Genomic DNA, 18,576 nt, shown 5'->3' on the forward strand with positions numbered 1-18,576 from the left:
TACAACATATTTAATGTTTTGGTTACTATTTTAATACTTTTATCTACCAGCAAGAGTGTTACATAAAGTATAGAAGATAAGTAGCATCATGGTAAATATTAGTTATTTTAAAGATGCAGCTAAGACTGAACGAAATAGCTTTAGAGAACTATCTTACACTAATATTTTAATATCTTACATCATAGATCGACAACTGTACAGACAGTGGACCTGAGTAGTTGGACATTCAATCTTATGTGAAAGACTCTGGCGCCATCCAGTGTATCAAAAGGCGTTGAAAAAGGCGTCCACAAAAATGGATAATTAATGTGTGGAGGAAACAAACTATTGTACATTTTTTGGTGTAGGCTATGTTCTTTCTTACAAAAAGATAAAATGATATGAGTGATCGCGCGATGCTGCCATCAAATAAATAAATAATAAATAAAAATACATTGTGGAGTATTGCAAAATGTACGGTCCTTGGCATAAACGAAAACAAAACAAACATGTTATGAGTTATAAATTAAATTCGGTTATTCTGAACAAATACACACATAAATATACATACACACGAGCGCCATTGTGTGTAGTGATGAGAAATCCGACTCATTTCAGCTGATGATCGGTTCTTTTGAACAATTTCACAGAATCGGTTCAACGATTCATTTTACGCTGTAGCCTACGTGATTACGTCATCACGTTGTATCCGAAATAGCGCAAGTGGATATTAAACACTCATTTATGTGGACACATATAGCTGTTTATTACGTTTTTTAGTTGTGTTTTCAATCATTTGAACAATAGTTCGTAACAATGATTAGTTCCGAAACATAGATTAATGTAAAATTAATTTTCTTATCTACAAAACGGTCTTGTCTTTACAGTAGTTACGTTTTATTTTTAACTTTTGTTGTAACAAAAGTCTAAAATTACAGTTCTAGGCTCAACAAGTCGTACGTTTCAACAGAGACGGTTCTCAGTCCAATTCATAAATGAATCATTCAACCGCTCAGGCGGATTTTGTAGAGTCATTAAAAAGATTCGACTCAAAAGAATCAGATTTCATTAGTGTGGTGGGTGGGCGTTGTAATCTGTGTAAACAGAGCGTGTATTATTCAGAGCAAGCACAAAAAAAAGCAACGGCGAATGTGCGAACCATCCGTTAACATTTTTCAGCGTTTAAAATCTGATTTTTTCATTTCGTGACTTCTTAGTTTTCATCATTTTTTGCTCCCACTCTGGATATGGGCTGAATGTTTAAAAGCTGCTGATACAAAACTATATAAAATGGGTTCGACGAACTCCACCCTATTAAAAATCCCAAACGTCGAGGTGTTGATGCAAGAAACTGGCTGTGAGTGACATTTGACAATGAATTGTGTTTTGTTAATTGTTGTTGTCGCGCTTGAACGAGTAAACAACGATTAAAATAACATTTTCCCGCACATTTGTTGCCTTTTTATTTGCAACTATCATGCGTATGATCGGTAAGATAAAAGTATGGCAAATATACAAGTTCGGTTTGCTTGAGCGAAAACTGTTCTAGATTGACAGTGACAGGTGTTTGCTTTATGAGAATTTACTTTTGCAGTTGCAAAGCACTGTTACTCAAATACATTACACACTACATGTATGTGTATATGTTGAACAGTTTAAAAATAAAAATGCTGTAATGAATTTCAGTGAAGCTGCTTGTAGAGGAGAATGGATTAAGTGGTCAGTTCAGTTTGTTTACGGTCCATTTGAACTCATTTGTTGAGTCATGATTCCACAGGGCTTCTGTCAAACATATTCATAATTAATGTGATTTCTCTTTTTCAGTCTCGCCTGCCCACATTATTCGTCTTCGTGATCGCTTCAAAGCTCTGGATAAAGAAGGACGAGGTTATCTCTGGTGAGACTTGTGTCTTATCTTTGATACTGGCTCAGGTAAGATACCTTTATAAATATTGACTTATTTGTTTGTCTTATTCTCACAGTCCACAGGATTTTGGAGCTATAAAAGAGTTGGCGATGAACCCCATAGGAGACAGAATAATAGGTGCCTTCTTCTCCCCCGGGTAATGAATCTTGGCATGAGCTACACACGTTTGGAGAGTGAAAATAGTTTATGTTCACACTGGATTCTTGAATATTGGACTATAAAACACTATAGCACAAGTCCTGAACTGAACGTTTTTCCATGCCACCCTGTTATTGTGGTATAATTTATTTTAGATAACACCTCCCCTAAATGACTCATAAACACTAAAATAGTGGTTAATCGATTCACATTTTGGTCAGATAGTCTTTCCTGTCTAAGTTGGTGGTTTTTGACCATAATAAGGTGCAGTGATCAGGAAATTAGTTCTGAAAGATACAGCATGCATGAAAGGTCTTTTTCAGTATCCAAAATTATAAACACTCCTTGTGTCTTGAAATCATAAACAATTATGTTAATCTCAGGAAGGAAACGGTGGACTTCCACACTTTTGTGAAGATCCTGGCTCATTTCCGGCCTGTTGATAAGGACCGACCCAAAGAGCCAAATTCTCCTGAACCCATCAATAGCAGGAGCAACAAACTCAAATGTATGTTTGCTTTTGCATTTACCTACTAGATTAAAGGATTAGTTCACTTCCAGAATAAAAAAATCCTGAAAGTTTACTCCACACTCTTAAAAATAAAGGTGCTTCACGATGCCGTCTAAATGGTTCCATAAAGAACCTTTAACATCTGAAGAACCTTTCTGTTTTACAAAAGGTTTTTTGTGGAGAAAAGGTTCTTCAGATTATAAAAAGGTAAGAAAGAGATGGATCTTTAAAGAACCTTTGTCTGAATAGTTCTTTGTGGAACAAAAAATGGTTCTTCTATGGCATTGCAGTTAAGAACCTTTTAAAGCACCTTTATTTTTAAGAATGAATGTGATCCAAGATGTTCATGTCTGATGAGAAATTAAGGTTTTCGAGGAAAGCATTCCAGGATTTTTCTCCATATAGTGAACTTCAATGGGGATCAACTAGTTGAAGGTCCAAATTGCAGTTTCCCGCAGCTTCAAATGGCTATACACGATCACAGCCAATGGATAAGCGTCTTATCTAGCAAAACGATTGGCCATTTTCTAAAATAAAATGTAAATTTATATACTTTCTAACCACAAATGCTGGTCTTGCACTAGCTTGACCTCATGCGTTACGTAATCACACAAGTGACATAGGCGGAAGTACCGAAACGGAGTTTACAAAGGGAACGTGCAAAGAAAGTCAAATGCTCTTTACAAAAAAGGTAAAACAACAATGTCGGATGATTTTGAAGTTGGAGGAGAAAATGAGAAAAAAAATGAGCACTATCCTACCTTTTTGAACCAAAGTACATATACTAAGAACTAACCGGGTGTGACATTTCCAATGTGATTGCAAGTGTTAATTTCAGTGATGAATAATTTGTGTCAACATTCTTTTCACTCACGAAAACGAGACGATAATGAAAATAAAGCGCGTTTTGAATGATAAAAGCTATGACGAAAATCTATTGGCATTTTCGTTAATGAATAAAAACGAGACGAAAATGTTAGGAAGGGACGATTTGGGAAGAGATTCATTCAGAATGAATCTGCTGCGTGGTCAACAGGTTAGATGCATACATCTGAACTGTAACATAGCCCATTGATCTATCCGGCAAGACATAAGCTAACATCTCATAAAACATTCAAAAATGTCTATGTTGACATTTGAAAACTCCAGTCGGTCAGGTGTTCTGAGCATTGACTGAATGACTTTAGTACCCCTAATAAGGATTAATCTAAATTTATGTAAATAAACATGTCTACCTGAAAGAATTAAGTATGTGTTAAACAAGTTGTTATAAAGAATGCATAATTAGCTTATATAAACCTATGTAAGCCTATTGGTATTTCAATAAAAAGAAGACCATGTTCTTGTTTCTTAATGACAAGTGGTTTCATTAAATCTTAATAAAGGCAGGTTGCATGTCACAGCACTTAAATCTATGTCTATCATGATAAAACCTTAATATTAAACCAATATAGTGAATTTGGAAACTTTAGAGAAATACTTAACAAATGCATTACACTAACTAACCCCATTAGATTTTTTCTACTAAAATCTTACGATGCTTAGTCGACTAAAACTAAAACAATCCAGATTAAAAAAGGACTAAAACTAAATGGCATTTTATTCAGAAGACTATGTTTAAAGGTCATTACCTTTAAACAATGACCTTTAAAAGAGTATGAAATTTTCACACATTAAAAAATAAATACGACCTCATGTTGTGTCAATCACGTTTACACACTGCCTCTGAAACTTTAGTCCGTCATTAAAAAAAAAAAAAAAAAATCGATTTTCTGCATTTTTGCATCCGTAGCAGGTATTTTAATAGAAAAGGAAGACGAATATGAAAAAACTGAAAAACGCCTATGAAAATTTCGGACTCAAGTGTGCAATGACCTTAAATAAAAAAATTCTGTCAAAATTAACACTATTACACAATGCATGCACATCGCATTTGTAATTGAAAAGTATATACATTTTTATTTTTTTGAAAATGACAGAACATTTCGCTAGATTAAACCCTTATTCCTTGTCTGGGATCGTGCGTGTAGAAGCCCTTTGAAGCTGCATTGAAACTGCAATTTGGACTTTCAACCCGTTGATCCCCATTGAACTCCACTATATGGAGAAAAATCCTGGAATGTTTTCCTCAAAAACCTTCATTTCTTTTTGACTGAGAAAAAAAAGACATGAACATCTTGGATGACATGGGGGTGAGTAAATGATCAGGATATTTTTATTCTGGAAGTGAACTAATCCTTTAACCGCATCCTCTTAGTCTCAGTAATGGAATGGGTGAGATGACTAGAGATAATGTACATTCAGATGATAATGATGGTTTCTTTTACAATAATGACAGACTGAGTGAACAAAATCAAACTGCTATTATCCAAATGCATAAAGAAATAGACATGAGATATTGATTTGAGTTACAATAACTACAATAAATCTCGCCTGGTTCTTCATTCCTGTAGTTGCGTTTCAGTTGTATGACCAAGACAAGGATGGCAAGATTTCCAGAGATGAGCTTTTAAAGGTCACTTTTTTTAAAGGTCACTTCTTCATTCATATTTTCAGCAGTTTTCTCACAGACTGAATGAGACTGACAGCAGACTGATTGACAGGTTCTCCGGTCAATGCTGGGGATGCAGGTGACAGAGGAGCAGCTGGAGAGCATAGCAGATCAGACTATACAGGAAGCAGATCTAGACCGTGATGGCGCAATATCATTTGAGGAGTTTCGTAAGGTATTACCTAAAATATCAGTGTTTGATAAAAGCAGCTATTATAATGTTGATTGAATATGACTGCTAATAACCCATTTCAACCTATGTATTGTTTTGTATTAGTCTCTGGGGAATGTCAACATTGACCACAAGATGAGCATTCGCTTCTTGCGCTAGACTAGAGCATCATGGGAAAGCTTGCACACCAACCTTATTAGCCTCTATCTCCAAGCCTCAGAAAATGGAAGGAATATCCCAAAATGCCCAGGACAGTAGGGCGGGAGGATCAGTGTTTACAGTGTTTGTCTAACAGGATTTTAATGCACTGGTAATGTCTGCACAAAAACGGCACATTGACAAATAATATACACTACCGTTTTGTAATGTTGGGTTCTATAGATTTTCATTCACCAAGGATGCATTAAATTGATTAACAGTGGCAGGAAAGACATTTATAATGTTCCAAAAAGATTTCTGTTTCAAATGATTGCTGTTCTTTTGAACTATTCAACAAAGAATCTTGAAAAATTCTATAAGTTTTCACAAAAATATTAATTACTGATAATTATTATTACTTATAATTGTAAGAAATGTTTCTTTTTTTCTTCAGTTGTAAAGAAATTATGTTTTTTGAGAAAAACATTTCAGGATTTGAAATCCATATAGTGGACTTTAATGGTGCCCCTGAGTTTGAACTTCCAAAATGCAGTTTAAATGCAGCTTCAAAGGGCTCTAAATGATCCCAGCCGAGGAAGTAGGGTCTTATCAAGAGAAACTATAGGTTATTTTCTAAAAACAATTACAATTCATATACTTTTTAACTTCAAATGCACATACCACTTACCCTGTTTGTATTGAACTGGAACACAGAGTTCACACAGAGCTAGACAAGACGAGCATTTACGGTTAAAAAGTATCCAAGTTGTCAATTCGTTTTTAGAAAATAGCTGATCGTTTCGCTTGACAAGACCCTTTTTTCTCTGCTGGGATTGTTTAGAGCCATTTGAAGCTGAAATGTTTTTCTCAAAAAATTCTCAAATTTCTTTACAACTGAAAAAAGAAAGACATGAACATCTTGGATGACAAGGGGGTGAGTCTGTAAATTTTTATTCTGGAAGTAAGCCTCTCCTTTAAGCAGCAAATCTGCGTATTAGAACAGCATTTGAAGGAACATTTGGCATTGAAAATGGCTGCTGAAAGTTCCTATATTTTAAAATATATTATATTATAAGGAACACTCCACTTTTTTTGGAAATAGGCTCATTCTCCAACTCCCCCCGAGTTAATAAGTTGAGTTTTACCATTTTGAAATCCATTCAGCCGTTCTCCTGTTCTGGCGATATCACTTTTAGCATAGCTTAGCATAGATCATTGAATCCTATTAGACCAATAGCATCGGGTTCAAAAATGACCAACGAATTTCAATATTTGTCCTATTTAAAACTTGTACTCTTCTGTAGTTATCGTATACTAATACCAGCGGAAAAATGTAAAGCTGCGATTTTCTAGGCCGATAAGATTAGGAACTACACTCCCATTCCGGCGTAATAGTCAAGGAAGTTTACTGCCGTAATATGGATGCAGCAGGTGCAGTAATATCACGCAGCGCCTGAAATGAGTTCCCAGCTAGGTTAGCATTTCCACATGTGCTGTGTGATATTACTGCGCCTGCTTCGGCCATGTTACGGCAGCAAATTTCCTTGACTATTACAACGGAATGGGAGTGTAGTTCCTAATCTTATCAACCCAGAAAATAGCAGCTTTGCATTTTCATCGGTATTAGTACACGATATAGCTACAGAAGAGTCAAGTTTTAAATAGGACAAATACCAAAACTCGTTGGTAATTTATTTTTGAAAGTGATGCTATTGGTCTAATAGGATTCAATGATCTATGCTAAGCTATGCTAAAAGTGATATCGCCAGAACAGGAGAACGGCTGAATGGATTTCAAAACGGTAAAACTCAACTTATTAACTCGGGGGGAATTGGAGAATGAGCCTATTTCCAAAAAAAGTGGAGTGTTCCTTTAAATAGCCATTCATTTTAACTAAATTAAAATAATATTCTTACCGACCCCTGTCAATTTTTGCATCCTGTGTCTTGGTAGTGAATTAATTTTACTAGATTGGTTAATTTTGTGTATAATTATAACTAGCAGAAAAGAGTTAATAATAATGTTCAGAATGCACAGTGTTGAACTTTCTTTTCTCTGTGAAGTATGAGGATCTCAAGGTAAAAAGGTTTAGGTATGTACGCTTTCATCTTGCATCTTGGTTGCATGATGCTTTCCATACTATTGTTTTAATTTCTGTAAATTTATTCTAAATCCTGATAAAAACTGGATTTTTTTCTGTCATTCAAATATTTAAAAATGTGTTAATTCTTTCAGTGCAGCTATGCTTCATGCAATTTTACCTACAAGTGTTAAGAAAGGCTACCTCACCTTACTGCACTCATGCATGCTGTACCAGAACCACTAAAAAAAGGGCTTCTTTCATCTTTGTATGAACTGTGACTGACTTTTAGGAATGATTAAATCATTTTGCACAATATTCAAATAATTGTTTGGTATCTTTATGGACTGAAATTGTTAAAAGAAAAGAAACTAAGGTTTTTGAGGAAAACTTTCTTGGATATTTCTCCATATAGTGGACTTCAGTGGTTCCCATCAAGTTGAACGACAGATGACTTTTTTACTAGATAAGACCCTTATTCCTCAGCTAGGATCGTGTAGAGCCCTTTGAAGCTGCATTGAAACTCCAATTTGGACCTTCAACCTGTTGGTCCTCATTGAAGTCCACTATATGGAGAAAAATCCTGGAATGTTTTTCTCAAAATAAAATTATTTTCGACTGAAGAAAGAAAGAAATGAACATCTTGAATGACATAGGGGTGAGTAAGTTACCAGGAAAATGTTATTCTGGAAGGGAACTAATCATGTTTTGCTGTGGGCACTAGGTGGCGCCAAATGGGTGTTTTTGTTCCATGCCAGTGATACGCCTACATTTAAAAGTTTGAATGAAAGATTTTGAAAGATATTAATACTTATATTGAGCTAGGATGCATTACTTTTGAACAGTAGTGTACACTGTAGTGACCAAACACTTCTGTATGAAAGTTGTAGTTGTAGGGTTGTATGTGTTTTATTGTTTAAGGAATTTGAAATGAAATAGATTTGTATAGCATCATGCAGTATCAAAGTTGTTATGCTTTACTCTTGGGCAGACAGGCCATCAGCAACCAGTATAAGGAAAAGCCAGTGCCTAAAAAGAACCACAAAGAGAGAGAGAAGACTTCTCTTAATACTGGTATGTACATTTTCTAAACCTAAAAAACCTAAAACGTGAATCTAAGTTTTCATGATTGACGGAAGAAGGGTTTTGTACCTGCTATTGTGATGGTCATGGTCAAACGGTACAGAAGGACATCAGTTGTGCCTCCTTTAATGTGTACTGGCAGACCATTGTCCTCCTATAGGTGCAGATAAATGTTGCACATAAAGAGAGATGGTACTCTAGCAATGTACAGCCACAATGCAACATATAATTTGTATAAAGTGGTGGCCAAAATGATTAGAACACTAGTATTTTCACCAGCTAAAAATGGTTTTAAGACAGTTATTTCTATCTTTTGCTGTAGTGTGTCAGTAGGAAATATACGTTCATTTTGAGACAGACAAATCTAGAAGAACTGTGGCAACATCTCCAAGATGCTTCAAGAGACCTACCTACCTAGTTACCTGAAAAACTACGCGCAAGTGCAAAAGCTGCTTTAAATGCAAAGGATGGTCACACCAAATGTTGATTTATTTAGTTAATAGAAGTTCATTGGTAAAGAAAATCTATTTATGACATTATTTTAACAGCATTCTCATTTCATAGCATTTATATAAGTGCCTAAAACTTTTAACACTACTGTAGCTTCGCAGGTAGGTTTCTTGAAGGATCTTGGAGATGTTGCCATAGTTCTTCTGGATTTAGTCTGTCTCAGTTTGTTCTGTCTTCATGTCATTTTAGCGAACTGGATGATAAAAGATCAGATGTCTGTGTGGAGCACTGGCTGTTGTCAAACTCCTTATGCAAACAAAAATCTCACTGGATTATTACAATTAATGGCAAAATGAATGTTTGGAAATATAAACTGATATTTCCTACTGACACACAACAGCAATTTTGCAGACTTGGCAACCCTGGAAATAACTTACTTAAAACCTTTTTAGCTGGTGAAAATACTAAGCTGTTTAATTTTGGCCACCAGTGTAGTTTCTAAAGTTTTTTTTTAAAGTTATTTTTGTTATCTGATATTTGCAGATAGAAATATGTTTCTTCCAATTAGATACACAAAGAATAATATTATTAATGTTATATTAATATAATGTATATATAATTATTACTAATTAATATAGTTGTAATATAGTTCTTAATATAGTTAATTAATTATTTAATACATCATGGCCCGGTTTCACAGACAGGGTTTAGACTAAGCCAGGATTTGGCCATAGTCCAAAAAAAAAAAACATTACTGTGTGCATCTTGAGACAAAACAAAGGCACTGATATATAATAAGATCAGTCCGTGCAGGTTCCTTCCAGCTGAAACGGTTCAGATTTAGGCCTTGTCTGTGAAACCAAGGGAATATGTATTTAATTTTGTTATTCATTTATATTTATTTATTTTATTTTAATTATTTTTTTTTACATAAAATGGAAGTAAATGGGAACTGAAACTGGTTACCAACATTCTTTAAAAGAAAGCAAGGTTGCCAGGTTTTCACAACAAAACCTGCCAAACTGCTACTCAAAACTAGCCCAAAACTAGGCAAATTGCATTTCAGGGGGCTCTCCTGGATTGCGTCAACCCCATGTTAAAGTTTCCCAATTCCGCGGGATAACCGTGGCAACATAAACTATTATTTTTATTTTTAATATTATTTTTTTATTTTATTTGTAATGTTGTTGGAATGACATGAGGGTGAGTAAATTATGACAGAATTTAAATTTTTGGATGAAACTTTATTGCCACTATTTGTTTGATTAATAAATATTAGATATTGTTTACTAAAGAATCATTAATGTCTTTGCTCTATGAAGATGCGCACGCTGTTGTATACATTATGTCACAAAAGTGAGTACACCCCTCACATTTCATCAGCCATTTTAGTATAGCTTCTCAAGGCACAGTACCATAGAAATGAAACTTGGATTTATTTTAGAGTAGTCAATGTACAGCTTATATAGCAGTATAGATTTCTGAAGCCAAACAAGTTTATCTTATTCTCATCAGACCACAGCACATGGTTCCAGTAATTCATGCTGTTGGACAGGTTGTCTTCAGCAAACTGTTTGCAGGCTTGCTTGTGAGCCACCTTCAGAAGAGGCTTGCTTCTGGGATAATGCCTATATGCAAACCGACTTGTTGCAGTGTGCGGCATATGGTCTGAGCACTGACAAGCTGACCTTCTACTTCTGCAACCTTTAAAGCAATGCTGGCAGCACTCATGCATCTGTTTTTTGAAGCCAGGTTCTGCACCTGACGCACAGTTGAGTGCTTGCAAAGCCTGTTCCAAATGGAACCTATCTTGGGAAACCTCTGTATGACCCTGACCACTGTAGTGTAACTCGGTTCCAGGATGTTACTGAACCTCTAATAGCCTTGGCCATCTTTGTGGAGAGCAACAATTCTAATTCTCAAATCCTCAGAGAGTTCTTTGCCATGAGATGCCATGTTGAACATCCAGTGGTCAGTATGAGAGAGTTGTACTTACAAGCACCTCTAATACAAGATACACAACTTTGTTTGGTCCTGTCAAGCAGACAAAAACATAAACATGATGAACAGGACATATGGCTTTGCATGGTTAAACAACATACTGCTGTTATCACTTAGGGTGTACTCACTTTTGTTGCCAGCTATTTGGACAATAATGGCTGTATGTTGAGTTATTTTCAGAAGACAGTAAAACTATTCTGCTATACAAGCTGCACATTGACTACTCTAAAATATATCCAAGTTTCATTTCTATAGTATTGTCCCTTGGGAAGATATACATTGCTGAAATGTGAGGGGTGTTCTCACTTTTGTGACATACTATACAACTGGTTAAAGACATTTCAGGTCTAGAGATCTGCTATAGATTACAGACAGATTAGATCACCATAGATTAACATGTGTTTTTTATTTGACCTCTGAAATGTGCAAATGTAAATCAGTGCACAACAAGTCTTCTAAACAGATTAATATATTTAATGTATACGATTGTATTTTTGACAAGTCAGTCTGAAATACTTCTTACCAGGAAAACCTTCTGTTTCTCAGGCACCTTGTTTTTCATTTGCCGGACAGTTGTGCTGAAAGCCCGTGAGGCTAGCCGCGGAATACTCTGAAATAATGAAAGTTTTATTACATTTAAAATATGTTAGTAATTGACGCATATTCAGTGATCCTCATTCACATCAGTTCTTCAACGTGGAGGTAACCATAAGCGAGACTTACAGGTCCTTCTCAAAAAATTAGCATATTGTGATAAAGTTCATTATTTTCTGTAATGTACTCATAAACATTAGACTTTCATATATTTTAGATTCATTACACACAACTGAAGTAGTTCAAGCCTTTTATTGTTTTAATATTGATGATTTTGGCATACAGCTCATGAAAACCCAAAATTCCTATCTCAAAAAATTAGCATATTTTATCCGACCAATAAAAGAAAAGTGTTTTTAATACAAAAAAAAGTCAACCTTCAAATAATTATGTTCAGTTATGCACTCAATACTTGGTCGGGAATCCTTTTGCAGAAATGACTGCTTCAATGCGGCGTGGCATGGAGGCAATCAGCCTGTGGCACTGCTGAGGTGTTATGGAGGCCCAGGATGCTTCGATAGCGGCCTTAAGCTCATCCAGAGTGTTGGGTCTTGCGTCTCTCAACTTTCTCTTCACAATATCCCACAGATTCTCTATGGGGTTCAGGTCAGGAGAGTTGTAAGGCCAATTGAGCACAGTATTTACCATTTACCAGTGGTTTTGGCACTGTGAGCAGGTGCCAGGTTGTGCTGAAAAATGAAATCATCTCCATAAAGCTTTTCAGCAGATGGAAGCATGAAGTGCTCCAAAATCTCCTGATAGCTAGCTGCATTGACCCTGCCCTTGATAAAACACAGTGGACCAACACCAGCAGCTGACATGGCACCCCAGACCACCACTGACTGTGGGTACTTGACACTGGACTTCAGGCATTTTGGCATTTCCCTCTCCCCAGTCTTCCTCCAGACTCTGGCACCTTGATTTCCGAATGACATGCAAAATTTGCTTTCATCCGAAAAAAGTACTTTGGACCACTGAGCAACAGTCCAGTGCTGCTTCTCTGTAGCCCAGGTCAGGCGCTTCTGCCGCTGTTTCTGGTTCAAAAGTGGCTTGACCTGGGGAATGCGGCACCTGTAGCCCATTTCCTGCACACGCCTGTACAGGTCTCCAAGGTCTGGAATCGGTCCTTCTCCACAATGTTCCTCAGGGTCCGGTCACCTCTTCTCGTTGTGCACACTCTTAAAAAGGATGTGTTAAAAACAACACAGCCTGTGTTGTTTCTTAACACACCTTTGTGTCTAGTTAAGGACAACACATTTTGTGTTAGTTTTAACTCAACTAGTGTGTTATTCTAGCTAACACAGAAAATGTGTTGATTTTTTCTACACACTATTGTGTTATAAATACACAATTTGTGTCAATAATGTGTTATTTTTTACCAAATTTTTGTATGCAATAAAGACACTGCAAACTAATATATAGTTTAAACACAATTTATTAAACCTGCTACTAACAATTACATAAACTCAAAAAGGTTAAAAAAAGAGAGGTAAACAATCAATTCAATCATTTCAACATATAATTGTTCCTTGAGTGAAAAGTTGTTAATGGTTTATAAAGTTTGTACTTTAAAAAAATGTGGTATTTGACAACCTCTTATGCATTAATCGTTTTATTTACATATTTTTATCAGCATACAAGTGGTGGTGAGGGTCGTTGAGATGAAGTCTCTCGTTTGTCACTTCAGGAGTGTCTTCCAGTCAAAGCTGCAAGAGTAAAATAAAGATACTTTTGTTATTTATAGGCTACACATAGCGAATATTGTAAAATAGCGATAGCTAAAAAGGCAAGAAAAGCTTAAGCATTAGAGATTATGTTAGCGTCTTAGGGCAATTTGCACAATACATGTCACAACGAAGCTGTTCATTTTCAAAGAGAAAGACGCGACGAAAGAATGCATTTTCTCATTAGCACTACAACGTGTCAATGATGAATTAAAAGCGATTCTGTTCACAATTAATCCGACAAAAGAAACTATAAAGCTTGTTAAAATAAGCTCCCACCGTCGTGATGTGCAGCAGACGCAGGCGCAGCTCGCATCGGCATTCGTGAGGCAATTTTACCACGTATGTATGTGCCAAATGCCCCGACTCGACCGTCTCCAAACGATCACAAAAGACATTTTAAAAACGTATAATGACAAATACAAACATTTCTTACCTTCATACATCGAAGTTATGTCCTGACAATGAAAACTTGCAGCACGAGGAAATTACCTTTTCTCAGTAGAATAACGGCTCATGAAGTGAGGCAAGCAGCAATGTGATTGGCTGATATTTAACACATATTGTGTTGGACACACTGTGTTGTATATTTTCTTTTTTCTTTTTCATTTTTAACACACATTTAACACAAAGTAACACAAAATGTGCTAAAATAGACATAACACAAACAATGTGTAAAAAATGAACACATCCTTTTTGAGAGTGCAGCATTTTCTGCCACACTTTTCCCTTCCCACAGACTTCCCACTGAGGTGCCTTGATACAGCACTCTGGGAACAGCCTATTCGTTCAGAAATTTCTTTCTGTGTCTTACCCTCTTGCTTGAGGGTGTCAATGATGGCCTTCTGGACAGCAGTCAGGTCGGCAGTCTTACCCATGATTGCGGTTTTGAGTAATGAACCAGGCTGGGAGTTTTTAAAAGCCTCAGGAATCTTTTGCAGGTGTTTAGAGTTAATTAGTTGATTCAGATGATTAGGTTAATAGCTCGTTTAGAGAACCTTTTCATGATATGCTAATTTTTTGAGATAGGAATTTTGGGTTTTCATGAGCTGTATGCCAAAATCATCAATATTAAAACAATAAAAGGCTTGAACTACTTCAGTTGTGTGTAATGAATCTAAAATATATGAAAGTCTAATGTTTATCAGTACATTACAGAAAATAATGAACTTTATCACAATATGCAAATTTTTTTGAGAAGGACCTGTATAAGGTGGATAAACATGGTAAAACAATGGTAAAGCAATGTGCGAATACGTGCTAGTTCCATGCTAAAATATGCTTGCAACAACTAAAATAGTAGACTAAAACATGGTAGCAGCATTTTAAAACATGCTAGAATCATGTTAGTAATTTCTAAAAGACTACATTTTAGAACATGGTAACAACTTTCTATCTGTCGCATACAGATTCCAAGCTTTTATGTTCATGTCTTTCTTCAGTCGTAAAGAAATTATGTTTTTTTTTTTTTTAAGAAAACATTACATTTTCTCCATATAGTGGACTTTAATGGTGCCCACGAGTTTGAACTTCCAAAATGCAGTTTAATACTGCTTCAAATGTCTCTAAATGTTCTTTTTTTATTTAGAAAATAACAGATTGTTTTGCTAGACCCTTCTTTCTCGGCTTGGATTGTTTAGAGCCCTTTGAAGCTGCATTTAAACTGCATTTTGGAAGTTCAAACTCGTGGGCACCATTAAAGTCCACTATATGAAAAACAATCCTGAAATGTTTTCCTTGAAAAACATAATTTCTTTACGACTGAAGAAAGAAAGACATGCACATCTTGAATGACAAGGAGGTGAGTAAATTATCTGTAATTGTTTTGTTCTGGAAGTGAACTAATCCTTTAACTTATTGCATTAAAAATAGTTTTGTTTGTATTTCTCATTAGATTAGCAAAATTCATGAATTATTAACCCATGTTGTATTAATCCCATTAGGCTGTATTTTGAACTATTCAAATAGTATTTTCGGACCCTAAACCGAAGACTAAGCAACTCCGCATCTAAATATTTTGAATATCTTTGCTGTATTTCAAGTAAGTTAAGTAGAACAAAACTTGTGAGAGGAATGTAACATTTTATGGTTCTGAAGGTCAACCCAGCTCATGTGGAGCAGGAATGAGCTGTGGTTTTAGCCAATCACTGCTCACCAGCAACTGGAACAAACCAATCAGAGTGTAATACACACTGGTGGGTTGGACCAAGAAAGTCCCTCCACTTTTTACTTCACTGTCCGCCAGCGTGCGTGTTTTTCTGCATGTAGGCATGCTAAATGTGGAGAGGCTAATGTTGACATGACCTCCTCAGTGTCCAATTAAAAAAAACAAAAACACTTGTGTTATATGAGTTTAGTTTAAATGCAAACAGTTTACGATTTAAGTCCATTTAGAGTATTAAACATCCTTTCTGATTAGGTTTTTAAAAACAGCTTTATTTGCACAATCAAACTGTTTTGATTAAAAGGTCAAGCGCACTGATTTGTTTGCTCATAAAGCATGTGTTTCAGTGTCAGATGACTGTTGAATGACATGTTTTCTTTAGAGGTCATTTAAGCCTGTCAGTCTTTCATGAAACCATGAATATTATCAATGTTTAAAACATTAAAAACACAAAATTTGAAATCTGTTTGTATTAAAAACAATACTATCATTTAATAACCAGCTTTCCCAAGCAATGTCTGCAGTACGAGTATCGTTATGTGGCATAGTTCCTGTTTCACAAGTATTTTAGGAGTAGATTCTTCCTGATAACACTTCTACAGCTGTTGTGCCACAGATTAAGGAAGAATAAAGAAGAACAGCAGTGTATTTACCAGTAAATGCCTCATGTCCGACGCTGCTCTCTGTTGAGCTTGTTGATTCTCGTCTAGTCGGGGCCCTTACAAGGACACTCACATATTGCAGAGCTTTTGAACTGGAGCCAAAGCAGTCAGGCGGGGGAAAGATCACTCTGAACAGCCAAGACACCAGCTGATACAGTACATACAACACTGAACTGCAAAGTAGAAGTCATTTTTCATGGTTACAAAACATATTTTATATTTTACTGACACATAATACTTTAAAATGTCATGAACAGAGCCTGTCCAAAGTCCTACACTGATAATAAAGTTAAAGATTATTTAATATCAGCGCAATTCATAACTGGTCTGAAATCTGACGTACTAAATTATTTTAGTGTTTTTTTATTTTAGTAATTTCACTAAAATAATTAGTTCATAATTTTTGCAACAGATGAACATTTCACAAAATGTTATTTCAATGTTATCACTTGAAATATTATCGTGATTTCACTTGGAATTAAAAATGGTGACTTTTCTACAGCTAATTCAACACATCAAACAAATAAGCTGACCAAAACTTCAAAAATAAAATAGAATAACATTCAAAATAAAATAAAATTGAAAAATAAAAATAAATAACACCTCAGACAAATAAGCTTAACAAACTTTCCAAAATAAAATATAATTACATAAAAATAAAATAATGAAATAACTCACCAGACAAATAAGCTCATCAAAACCTTCATAAAATAAAAAATTGAATAAAAATGAAATAAATTTGAAAACAAAATAATGAAATAACACAGACAAACATGCTTACCAAACTTTCAAAAATAAAATACAATGAAATAAAATTGAAATTAAAATACTGAAACAACACAGACAAATAAGCTTACCAAACCTTCAGAATAAAACAGAATTAAATATGAAATAAAATATAAATAAAAACAATGAAATAAGACATCGGAAAAATAAGCTGATCAAACCTTCAAAAATAAAGCAGAATTAAAATAAAAAATAAAATAAAATTGAAAATAAAAATAATAAAATAAGACAGACAAATAAGCTTACCAAACCTTCAAAAATAAAATAGAATAAAAATAAAATTGAGAGTAAAATAATGAAGTAACACATCAGACAAAATAAGCTGACTAAAACTTCAAAAATAAAATAAAATAAAATAAAAATAATGAAATAAGACATTAGACAAATAAGCTCATCAAACCTTCAAAAATAAAACTGAATTTAAAAAAAATTAAAATTAAATTGAAAATAAAAATAATGAAATAAGACCTTGGACAAATAAGAAACCTTCAAAAATAAAATATAATTAATTAAGAAAATACAAGAAAATTTAAAATAAAAGAATGAAATAACACATCAGACAAATAAGCTTACTAAACCTTCAAAAATAAAATAGAATTAAATTAAAAATGAAATAAAACCTTCAAAAATAAATATAATCAAATGAAATAAAATTGAAACAAACCTTAAAAAATGAAGTAGAATTAAATGTAAAATAAAATAAAATTGAAAAATGAATACATCAGACAAATAAGTTTACCAAACCTTCAAAAAATATAATTAAATTAATGAAATAACGCATCGAACAAATAAGCTGACCAGACCTTCAAAATTAAAATAAAATTGAAAATAAAAAATAATAAAATAGCACATCAGATAAAAAAGCTTACCAAACCTTTCAAAATAAAATAAGACTAAAAAAAACAAAAGGAAGTAGCCTATCAGACAAATAAGGTGACCAAACTTTCAGAAATAAAATGTTATAAAATTGAAAATAAAATAAAACTGAAAATAAAAAATGAAGTAATACATCAGACAAATAAGCTAACTAAACATTTAAAAATAAACTAAAATTGAAAATAAAAATAATGAAATAAGACATCAGACAAATAAGCTTACCAAACCTTCAAAAATAAAATAAATTCAATTCAATTATAGCCATCTGACAAATAAGCCTTTAATATTCATTATTTTCTATTTCTGTCAACTATAACATTAGCATTTGATTGGTCAGTATCTTTTAAATGACATTTTGCTTTGTAATGTTATATAACACACTATGCAATATTGCCAGTGTGTGCATTTTAATAAAAGGATGTTTAACTCAGTCATGATTTTAAAAAGTTGAATGGGTAAACAATATGTAATTGTTGTTTTATTTGCATTTAGTTATTTTGATCAAAAGAAAGCATCCATTTCATCCTGTTCACTCTTAAAAGTAATTTATTTATTTTGTGTTTTCATGTACATCTTTCAAGTGCCTGCAAATATAAATCGCATCGACGCAACATGTGAAGTCTTTCTTAAATTCTTCCCAGTCTCTTTCTAATCATAATGCATGCCAGTATCACTTCCTTTTTCTTGAGCATACAAATATAGAGCATTCACTTGTGGTGTTTCACTTCTCCATCAGACCA

The 18,576-nt window shown here is 34.3% G+C and overlaps 2 protein-coding genes across 2 annotated transcripts; one reads left to right on the plus strand and one right to left on the minus strand.

Moving 5' to 3' along the window:
• Positions 1 to 1,067: 1,067 nt before the first annotated feature.
• On the plus strand, positions 1,068 to 6,276 carry chp2 (calcineurin-like EF-hand protein 2). The gene is made up of 7 exons (XM_073817748.1): positions 1,068 to 1,336; positions 1,804 to 1,876; positions 1,962 to 2,042; positions 2,428 to 2,552; positions 5,009 to 5,070; positions 5,159 to 5,281; positions 5,384 to 6,276. Exons 1-7 carry the CDS (start codon positions 1,270 to 1,272, stop codon positions 5,435 to 5,437), a joined length of 585 nt encoding a protein of 194 aa, XP_073673849.1. The 5' UTR covers positions 1,068 to 1,269; the 3' UTR covers positions 5,438 to 6,276.
• Positions 6,277 to 8,380: 2,104 nt separating this feature from the next.
• Positions 8,381 to 16,294, minus strand: cox7a1 (cytochrome c oxidase subunit 7A1). The gene is made up of 4 exons (XM_073817749.1): positions 16,166 to 16,294; positions 11,554 to 11,640; positions 8,649 to 8,733; positions 8,381 to 8,525 (listed from the first exon to the last, which is right to left on the minus strand). Exons 1-4 carry the CDS (start codon positions 16,178 to 16,180, stop codon positions 8,467 to 8,469), a joined length of 246 nt encoding a protein of 81 aa, XP_073673850.1. The 5' UTR covers positions 16,181 to 16,294; the 3' UTR covers positions 8,381 to 8,466.
• Between the last annotated feature and the right edge of the window lie 2,282 nt (positions 16,295 to 18,576).

Source organism: Garra rufa, chromosome 14, assembly GCF_049309525.1.
Source record: "Garra rufa chromosome 14, GarRuf1.0, whole genome shotgun sequence".
Taxonomy (NCBI): domain Eukaryota; kingdom Metazoa; phylum Chordata; class Actinopteri; order Cypriniformes; family Cyprinidae; genus Garra; species Garra rufa.